Below are 10,707 nucleotides of genomic sequence, written 5' to 3' on the forward strand. Positions count from 1 at the left end.
GAGGGGAGAGGGGCGCGCTGGGAAATGGAGTCCCGGGGCGAAGGGGAGCGGGGCGCGCTGGGTAATGGAGTCCCGGGGCGAAGGGGAGCGGGGCGCGCTGGGAAATGGAGTCCCGGGGCGGAGGGGAGCGGGGCGCGCTGGGAAATGGAGTCCCGGGGCGGGGGGGGGAGCGGGGCGCGCTGGGTAATGGAGTCCCAGGGCGGGGGGGGGGGAGCGGGGTGCGCTGGGAAATGGAGTCGCGGGGCGAAGGGGAGAGGGGCGCGCTGGGAAATGGAGTCCCAGGGCGGGGGGGGGGAGCGGGGCGCGCTGGGTAATGGAGTCGCGGGGCGAAGGGGAGAGGGGCGCGCTGGGAAATGGAGTCCCGGGGCGGAGGGGAGAGGGGCGCGCTGGGAAATGGAGTCCCGGGGCGAAGGGGAGTGGGGCGCGCTGGGAAATGGAGTCCCGGGGCGGAGGGGAGCGGGGCGCGCTGGGAAATGGAGTCCCGGGGCGGGGGGGGGAGCGGGGCGCGCTGGGTAATGGAGTCCCGGGGCGGAGGGGAGCGGGGCGCGCTGGGTAATGGAGTCCCGGGGCGGAGGGGAGCGGGGCGCGCTGGGAAATGGAGTCCCGGGGCGGGGGGGGAGCGGGGCGCGCTGGGTAATGGAGTCCCGGGGCGGAGGGGAGCGGGGCGCGCTGGGTAATACAGTCCTGGGGCGGAGGGGAGAGGGATATGCTGGGAAATGGAGTCCCGGGGCGGGGGGGGGAGCGGGGTGCGCTGGGAAATGGAGTCCCGGGGCGGGGGGGGAGAGGGATATGCTGGGAAATGGAGTCCCGGGGCGGGGGGGAGCGGGGCGCGCTGGGTAATACAGTCCCGGGGCGGGGGGGGAGCGGGGCGCGCTGGGTAATACAGTCCCGGGGCGGGGGGGAGCGGGGCGCGCTGGGTAATGGAGTCCCGGGGCGGGAGAGAGCGGGGCGCGCTGGGTAATGGAGTCCCGGGGCGGAGGGGAGCAGGGCGTGCTGGGAAATGGAGTCCCGGGGCGGAGGGGAGCGGGGCGTGCTGGGAAATGGAGTCCCGGGGCGGAGGGGAGCGGGGCGCGCTGGGTAATGGAGTCCCAGGGCGGGGGGGGAGCGGGGCGTGCTGGGTATAATACAGTCCTAAGGGGTGTCCCAGACCCACAGGCTCAGTGCCAGGCCCCCAGCTCTGGTGCAGTGTCTGTCACTGGGCCGGACCCCCAGGGCTCTCGCTCTCCCCCAGGGCCGGCCCCACAGCCTTCCCACCTCCAGCCCCGAGCCCTGGGCTCCAGGTTCCTGCTCCACCTGGGCCCTGCCCGGTGCCAGGCTGGCAGCCCCAGCGCGGGGACAGACGCCCCCTGCCAGAGCCCCCCTTAGCGCTGCTGCTCACCCCTCCCTGGGTCTTGCCCCCTTCGCTGTGGCCCAGGCAGCCGGCCACACCCCCGCTGGCCTCCACTGCCCTCCAGCAGCCTTCCCCGGGGCTGTGAACTGTGCCACAAGCCACGGCTGGGGGAAACTGAGGCACACGTGGGCCTCATAACCCTATTACCGAAAATTCCCATGTTGTCACAAGGTGCATGATGGGAAATGGAGTCCCAGGGAGCAGGGCAGGATGGGAAGGCCATGGGGAGAGGCGGTGGAATGGGAAGGGGTGGCGGAGGGGCAGGATGAGAAGTGAGGGGCTGGGCTGTGGCTTTTCCCCAAGGGGATGGGGGGGTTAATCCCCTCCCCCCCAGTGCTGATATCTGGCATCACTCCCCTCCTGCCCCCACGGCCCAGGGGGCAGAGACAGGCAAGGGTTCATGTAGGGACAGATGGATGGACGGACAGGCCCCCCCCCCCGACCCCCACATTCAGGGCTCATTGTCCCCCAGAGCAAATCGGGGCAGCTCCTGCCCATGAACCCCTCGGCCCTGCTCCGGGTTAGCTCTGGTGTAGACAGGCCCCTGCCTACCATGGGCCAGTCCCAAACCCCCTCCCATCCCTGCCCAGCCCCGCCTCATGCCCGCTGGGGCATGATGGGAAATATGGCCTGGGGGTCACCCCCCACCTCCACCCCAGCGATGGCAGTGACCAGGAGCTGCAGCAACAGGCAGGCCGGCAAGGGGGCAGAGCAGCCTGCAGTGGGGCAGGGGGGGGTCCCCAGTGTGGGATGACTCTGTCCCCAGCCCCACAACCTCCCACTGGGGGACCTGGGGCACCCCCCAAGGCAGTAAGTGACACAGACACAGCAGTAACGCCCAGTGCCCGCTGGTCGCAGGAATGGGCCCTTTATTGACTGGGCAGCTCCCCCCACATACCCCTATGGACCCCATAGATCCCAGCCCTCTACACCCCATCCCCCCACATCCCCAGCCCTATACACCCAGCCCCCACCACAGCCTGCTCCCTCTCCCCTATACCCTCCTTCCCCCCTCCCCACACCCTGCCCCCTCTCCCCTATACCCTCCTTCCCCCCTCCCCACACCCTGCCTCCCCTCCCTCATACCCTCCTTTCCCTGGCACATAGCCCCACCCCCATGGTGCTATGTAGTACCCTTCCCCCCCCGCCCCCCACACTCCCAGGCCCCAACATACCCACACTCCCAGCCCCATAAACCCCATCCACCCAGATACCCCACATACCCATACTCTCAGCCCCATACACCCCAGCCCCCCATTCGCCAGCCCCACACTGCCCTTCCTAACCTGATCCCTCCCACGCACCCAGCCTGACTCCAATGCCCCCCAGTCCTACCCCTATTGGGGCCAGACCCCCCCCCCAGCTCCATACCAGCCCCTGCATCCTCTTCCCCTCCCAGCCCCCAAGGCAGAAACAGGCTGGAGGGCCAGCAGCACCGGGCCAGCTGGGGGCGCACGCAGACCCAGCGCCCCGCGGGGTGGGGCCCCCGATGCCCAGGCCGCCCTGGGCCACTCAGGGCAGGCGGCAGAAGTAGTCGTGGGCGGGGAACGCGGCGGCTCCAGCCAGCGAGATGCCCAGGGTGTCGGCCACACAGCCCACGCCCATGGCGAACTCCCGCTCCTCCGGCGGGCTCTGCGGGGCGGGCGGGGGGCAGGATTAATGGCAGCACAGCCCCCACCACACCCTGCTCCCTCTCCCCCACACCCTCCTTCCCCCCTCCCCACACCCTACCTCCCCTCCCCCATGCCCTCCTTTCCCTGGCACGCAGCCCCGCCCCCACGCAGCCCCGCCCCCCACAAACCCTCCCCCGGCCCCCGCCCCCACCCACTTTGCTTAGGAGCTGCAGTGTTACGTTAATACCCCCCTCCCGTCTTGCCCTGGGCTCTTACCTGGCACCCCATTAAACTGCTTCCCCAGGCCTGGCACCCCGAGTGCCCTCCCGGCCTGGTGTCTCCCCAAAACCTTCCTGAACTGGTGCCCCCCCCCGTGCTCTGTTAGTTCCCTTCCACACCAACCCCCCCCCCGGTGTCTCCCGGGGTGCTCTGTTACTTCCCTCCCCCCGAGCCCCCGGTGTCCCCCCGGACTCACCTCCAGGCTGATGTTGTGGAAGGTGTTCACGTAGCTGGCACCCCCCAGCAGCCCCTCGTACAGGACCAGGGCGAAGACCAGGTAGATGCTAGGCAGGAACGTAAAGTACACCGCGGCCAGGAGGAACACCATGTTCAGGCACTGCAAGGGGCAGGGAACGGGGTCAGTGATTAGCGTGACACGCCCAGCACCATGGCCAGGGGCTGGGGGAAGGGGATTAGCGAGACACGCCCACCTCCATGGAAAAGGGGCTGGGGGAAGGGGATTAGCGTGACACGCCCAGCACCATGGCCAGGGGCTGGGGGAAGGGGATTAGCATGACACGCCCGGCGCCATGGCCAGGGGGAAGGGGATTAGCGTGACACGCCCGGCGCCATGGCCAGGGGCTGGGGGAAGGGGATTAGCGTGACACGCCCGGCGCCATGGCCAGGGGCTGGGGGAAGGGGATTAGCGTGACACGCCCGGCGCCATGGCCAGGGGCTGGGGGAAGGGGATTAGCGTGACACGCCCGGCGCCATGGCCAGGGGCTGGGGGAAGGGGATTAGCGTGACACGCCCGGCGCCATGGCCAGGGGCTGGGGGAAGGGGATTAGCGTGACACGCCCGGCGCCATGGCCAGGGGCTGGGGGAAGGGGATTAGCGTGACACGCCCGGCGCCATGGCCAGGGGCTGGGGGAAGGGGATTAGCGTGACACGCCCGGCGCCATGGCCAGGGGCTGGGGGAAGGGGATTAGCGTGACACGCCCGGCGCCATGGCCAGGGGCTGGGGGAAGGGGATTAGTGTGACACGCCCGGCGCCATGGCCAAGGGCTGGGGGAAGGGGATTAGTGTGACACGCCCGGCGCCATGGCCAGGGGCTGGGGGAAGGGGATTAGTGTGACACGCCCGGCGCCATAGCCAGGGGCTGGGGGAAGGGGATTAGTGTGACACGCCCGGCGCCATGGCCAGGGGCTGGGGATTAGCATGACACGCCCGGCGCCATGGCCAGAGGCTGGGGGAAGGGGATTAGCATGACACGCCCGGCGCCATAGCCAGGGGCTGGGGGAAGGGGATTAGTGTGACACGCCCGGCGCCATGGCCAGGGGCTGGGGATAAGCGTGACACGCCCAACACCGTGGACAGGGGTTGGGGAAGGGGATTAGCGTGACACACCCGGCGCCCTAGCCAGGGGCTGGGGGAAGGGGATTAGTATGACACACCCGGCGCCATGGCCAGGGGCTGGGGATTAGCGTGACACGCCTGGCACCATGGACAGGGGTTGGGGGAAGGGGATTAGCGTGACACGCCCGGCGCCATGGCCAGGGGCTGGGGATTAGCGTGACACGCCTGGCACCATGGACAGGGGTTGGGGGAAGGGGATTAGCGTGACACACCCGGCACCATGGCCAGGGGCTGGGGATTAGCGTGACACGCCTGGCACCATGGACAGGGGTTGGGGGAAGGGGATTAGCGTGACACGCCCGGCGCCATGGCCAGGGGCTGGGGATTAGCGTGACACGCCTGGCACCATGGACAGGGGTTGGGGGAAGGGGATTAGCGTGACACGCCCACCTCCATGCTAGATGCTAGGCAGGAACGTAAAGTACACCGCGGCCAGGAGGAACACCATGTTCAGGCACTGCAAGGGGCAGGGAACAGGGCCCCATGGCAAAGGGGCTGGGGGAAGGGGATTAGCATGACACGCCCGGCGCCAGGGGTTGGGGGAAGGGGATAAGCGTGACACACAGAAAGGGGCTTGGGGGGGACTCTGAAGCCCCGTGAAGTGGGGTTTCCCTCCTAGGGCACAGCAGGTGAGCTGGGGCTGGGAGGCTTCATGGAAAGGGAAGGAGTGAGGCAGTGGGGAGGGGGGAGCAGGGCACCCCAGGGAAGGAGCTAGTGACTGGGGAGGGGCTGGTAGCTGGGAGGCTGCAGGGAGGGGCAGAGGGGCACCCCAGGGAAGGGGCTGGTGGCGGGAGGCTGCAGGGAGGGGGGAAGGGAAGTGTGACACTACACCCCATATTCATCATTATGATATGATTATGACATAGTTATAATGCATCTTGTACAAGATGTATCATGGGAGGTGTCACTGGAAAAGTTATGATTTGCTGCATGTGATTATCTCATTTGTGTGAATGTATCATTTGTGTGTCTGAAGATATGAATGTTGACTCTGATGATCTGTATTTCACATGGGCTCACTTTGGGTAACACCCACAGCCAGCCTTGCAGGTACAACAATGAAGAACCCAGACAGTGCTCATGGCTCATCAACAAAGACAATGGGCCCCGGAAGAGTTTTGCCTTACTGGGAACGTTTCAGCCAAACTGGGAGGTTGTGAGTCCTTTGGAGGATAGGATTAAAATTCAAGATGATCTGGACAAACTGGAGAAATAGCCTGAAGTAAATAGGATGAAATTCAATAAGGACCAATGCAAAGTCCTCCACTTAGGAAGGAACAATCCGTTGCACACATACAAAATGGGCAATGACGGCCTAGGCAGGAGTACTGCGGAAAGGGATCTGGGGGTCACAGTGCACCACAAGCTAAATATGAGTCAACAGGGTAACGCTGCTGCAAAAAAAGCAAACTTCATTCTGGGCTGTGTCAGCAGGAGTGTTGTACGCAAGACACAAGAAGTGATTCTTCCGCTCTGCTCCGCACTGATTAGGCCTCAACTGGAGTCTTGTGTCCAGTTCTGGGCGCCACATTTCAGAAAAGATGTGGACAAATTGGAGAGAGTCCGGAGAAGAGCAACAAAAATGATTCAAGGTCTAGAAAACGTGAGCTATGAGGGAAGATTGAAAACACGGGGTTTGTTTAGTCTGGAGAAGAGAAGACTGAGAGGGGCCATGAGAAAACTTTTCAAGTGTGAAAAAGGTTGTTCCAAAAAGGGGGGAGAAGAATTGGTCTGAACCTCTGAGCACAGGACAAGAAGCAACGGGCTTAAATTGCAGCCAGGGCGGTTTAGGTTGGACATTAGGAAAAACTTCCGACCTGTCCGGGTGGTTGAGCACTGGAATAAATTGCCCAGGGAGGTTGTGGAATCTCCATCATTGGGGATATTTAAGAGCACGTGAGACAAACACCTGTCAGGGGTGCTCTAGATAATCCTTGGTCCTGCCCTGAGTGCAGGGGACTGGACTAGAGATCTCGCGAGGTCCCTCCCAGCCCTGTGATTCTACGAGTAATGGTGGCGATGACTCAGCAGGGCATGTGACCAGACCACATGACACTGAACTCCACTTTGATACCCGTCTCTTTCCCCAAACTGGGCTGGGTACTTAGCTTGGAACAAAGGGGTCCCGCCCTATGGTAAACCTGTATAAGGTGGGGTGTGACATCAGCTCTCGGCCTCACGCCCCACGCAAGAGAACTCCTGGAAACCCCTGAGGAACAGTGGGGGAGGTGCTGGACCCCAGGCTAAAAGGATTTCTAGCCCATGTATGTAAACTGGGTGGACGGCTTGTGTCATCAGTCAGGGTGAGAGTTCACTAAATCAGATCCAGTCTATTAGGCTTGGTGGGCGGTTTTGTTTATTTGCTAGGTAATCTGCTTTGAGCTGTTTGCTACCCCTTAGAATCAGTCTGTTGGAGTTAATGAACTTGCTTTATGTTTATCTTTACCAGTGTGGTTCGAGTGACGTCTCTGGAAAAATCTTTGCATCTCTTTCCCCCCTCGAGGGGGAAGCGAATATATTAATGGGCTAGCGTTGTACAGACCCTGTGCGCTGCAAGACGGTCTAGTTCTGGGCTGTACTCGGGGGGGGGGGACGGGGGGGCAGGACTGGGGAGCTGGGAAAGTGGCTGTGTCTCGTGTTTGTCCACAAGTGGCTTAGGTGCAGCACTCAGTTGGGTGCGTGGGGCCACCTGCTGTCGCGTTGGGTGATAACGGCCGTGTGAGGGAGGCCACTCCAGCCCTCTGGTTAGGGGGCAAAGTGGTTCCCACGGCTCCCAGACTGCACCCCGCAGGTGACAATCCGTCACAGGGGGCACCCATGGAAGGGGCTGGGGGGGAAGGGCAGAGAGGGCTGGGAGGCTGCAGGGAGGGGGGAAAGGGGTGGGACCAAGTGGGTGATTTTCTTCGTGTTTTGCACGAACACGGTGTATGTCTCAGTTTCCCTGTGTGCTGCGTGTGTAACGAGGTGGCGGGACAGGGTTCCTTGTTGCAGAGGACCCAGTGTGACCTCACCTAGTAGCTGGGACCCCCGGGGCTGGCAGCTGGGGGGAGGGTAGAGGGGAGCTGGGGTGCAGGGCAGAGGGGGCAGGGCAGCCAAACCTGCAGCAGGGCGAGGACCCAGATGTGGCGGATCTGGACGCAGCGCAGGGAGGACCGGGATACAAACACCCCGGCCTGGTAGAGCATCTGGTACCTACACGAGGGAGTAGGGGGGCGGTCAGTATTGGGGGGCCCACAAGTCTCTCCCGGGGTCCAGGTGACCCCAACCCTTCCCACCCCATGGGACTCAACCCCAGGCCCCAGGAACCTTCCTCCTTGGGCGGGGGTGTCCAGGTCCCTGGGGAACTTGTGGCAGGATCAGGGGGAGTACCTTGGCAGGGCCGGCGGGGTCTTACCAGCGATATTGCTGAGCGTGCGTCAGAGCTGAGTCCCGGAAGTACAGCAGTTCAAACTGGGGGGGGAAAATAGGGGGGAGGGTGTTAGTGATACAGACGCAACTCCCCCCAAACACACACCAGCAACCCTCCCCTCTGCCCTGGCCCCTTCCCCCAGTACTTCTCACCCGTCCAGGCACCTCGCCCTGCACCCCAAGCCTCCCATGCCAGTACACAATTCCCCATAGCCCCCCCACTGCCAGCTCCCCTTGCTGTGCTTCCCCCCAGCGTCCTGCTAGCGCCCCCCAAAGCAACCCCATGTGACAACCTGTACCCCATGATCACCACTTTTATATGGTTATGATATATTTCGTACAAAGGATGCCTTGTAAGGTAACATTTGGAAACTCATAATCTGCTGAACATCATTGGCCCATTGAAATGTGCGTACCAACATTGTATATGGCACTATGAGATCTTGCTCTAGGATTGTTACCCAGAACTACAGCATATTTCAGTAACGCCCTCAAAGGCACACTGGCACACAAACTAGATGTTAAAAGTCCATCACCTGCTGGGATGAAATGGGATTTTTTGGAGTATTTCACATAAATAGTGTATGTGCCTCAGTTTCCCCCTTTGTGCTGCATTATTAATGGTGGGGGTATTTTTTTGGCAGAAGAATCCAGAGATCCAGGTGGGGCTGGCGATTTGTACCACCCTGGCCCTCTGCAGGAAGCAAGCCGGTTTGAGCAGCTGGAGAACAAAGAGCGAGTCTGGAGGAGACCAGACGGAGGCGGGCCTGGGGGCGGGAGCTGCTGGAGAGACGCGTCTAGACTGGGGAGAAGAGGGGGGGCTCGGCAGCGGGGCTCTGGAGTCACTCAGACGGACTTTGCTGTGACCTGGCCGTTGGTTCTGCGCCGTGTCCCGGGCACCAGGCACCCCTGTGCGGTTGCTCCCCGGCTGAGAGTCGCTGCACTCTCCAGAGGTCGGGGCGCACGTCTCCCCCAGGCGTTGTGGGGGAGACGGGGGGGGGTAGGCTCCAAGGTGCTGGCCCAGGAGGCAGGAAAGCCCAGGGGTTACCCCGGCAAGGGAGTGACAAACTGAAGGGGTCCCCCCAGGGTCCGTTACAGAACCGGCCCCGGGACCGCTGCCCCAGCGCACAGCCACCAGCGGGGAGCTGTGGACAGACCCCCCCAGGGCAGAGACCTCTCCAGCACCCGGGTCAGAGCGTCGGGGGGGAAAGGACGCCCACGAGCGACTGAACGGAGCCAGAGGCCCGGTGCTGGGGGCCGGGCTGGGGGGCCGCAGGGGTCGCCCCTATCGACTCACGGCTCGGCGGGGCAGGGCAGGGCGGGGCGGGACGCAGGGACCCCCCAGTACTCACCAGGCCCTGGTTGATGAAATACTCCGCGAAGTAAACGAGCGCCAGGGGTAGGAGGTATTTCAGGAGACCCTGCGGGGAGAGGAGGTGAGAGGAGGAGGGCGGGGGGGCATCCTTTCCCCCATGCACTGCACAAGCAGCCAGATGAGTGCGCTGCAGAGGGATCCCCCATCCCCGGACGCCTGGGTCCCACTCCCCGCCCTGGTCTCTGGGACCGCTACAGAGGACCCTCCCCGGACGCCTGGGTCCCACTCCCCGCCCCAGTCTCTGGGAGCGCTGCAGAGGGATCCCCCATCCCCGGACGCCTGGGTCCCACTCCCCGCCCCGGTCTCTGGGAGCGCTGCAGAGGGATCCCCCATCCCCGGACGCCTGGACGCTGTGGGGCTGGGAATAAAGCAGTCGCAGCTTCCTTCAGTCCGGTTCTCCCGGTTCCACCCCCCCTTTTCCCCCCGTGTGGCTGGGCTACGGGAGAGAGACCAAGAGCCAGGACGCCTGGGTTCCGGCCCTGCCCCTGCGCCCTTCCCCCGCCCATGCCAGGACCCTGCCCCCGCACCCATCCTACCTTCACAATCCGCCCCTTGGCCTGCAGGGTCAGCTCCGCACCCCCGCCACCTGGGGGGGGACAGACGTCAGCTGGGCCCCACGGCCCCCTCCACCAGCCCCCAAACCCCCCCACTATCTCCCCACAACCCCCCACTGCTCCCTGCACAATCCAACCCCCCCACTCCTAGCCCCCCGTGACCCCAACCCAATCTCCCACAGCTCCCTGTCCTCCTCCCTCCCAGCCCCCACCCACACATTGACCCCTGCCCCCCTTACCCTGCTTTGCTGCGGGCCCCCCCATGAGGGGCTGGCGGGCGGCGGGCAAGGGGTCCTGCAGGACAGCACCATCACTCCAGCACCACTGCGGCACCGTGGGGGGGGGCACCAGCAGCAAGTAATAGCTGGGGGCAGACAAAGGGGGGGGGGTAAGATGCTGGGGGGGCTCCCAAAAAGCCACCCCTCTCCCCCTCACTGCCCCCCCCCCACGGCCCCATACCTGAGCAGCATGGCCAGGGGCACGCTCAGCATGAGCAGCAGGGTGTGACGGGGGCTGAGCCCGGCCTGCGTCAGCCCCAGGTACGACAGCGCCCCCAGCAGGCCGGCGCCCCCCGTGCCCGACGACCAGCACGACACCACCTCGCTGGGGGGAGAAATGTGGGGTGAGAGCGGGGATGGACACATGCCCCCCCCGCCAGAAGTCCCAGCCCCTTGCGGCCCTCCCAATGACCCCCCCAGCCCCTCCCCCTGCGCCCCCCGGTACCTGGGGTAG

General features: G+C 64.3%; 1 protein-coding gene across 2 annotated transcripts; it reads right to left on the minus strand.

The window, feature by feature from the left end:
- Positions 1 to 2,740: 2,740 nt before the first annotated feature.
- On the minus strand, positions 2,741 to 10,584 carry CLN3 (CLN3 lysosomal/endosomal transmembrane protein, battenin; the record flags this gene model as incomplete). Of its 2 annotated transcripts, XM_075129114.1 has the most annotated exon segments (8): positions 2,741 to 3,022; positions 3,479 to 3,619; positions 7,737 to 7,830; positions 8,033 to 8,088; positions 9,399 to 9,467; positions 9,958 to 10,007; positions 10,215 to 10,339; positions 10,435 to 10,584. In XM_075129114.1, coding segments are annotated over 8 exon segments (805 nt in total), but the record flags the coding sequence as incomplete, so codon positions are not given.
- Between the last annotated feature and the right edge of the window lie 123 nt (positions 10,585 to 10,707).

This window comes from Caretta caretta, chromosome 6, assembly GCF_965140235.1.
Source record: "Caretta caretta isolate rCarCar2 chromosome 6, rCarCar1.hap1, whole genome shotgun sequence".
NCBI classification, from domain to species: Eukaryota; Metazoa; Chordata; order Testudines; family Cheloniidae; genus Caretta; species Caretta caretta.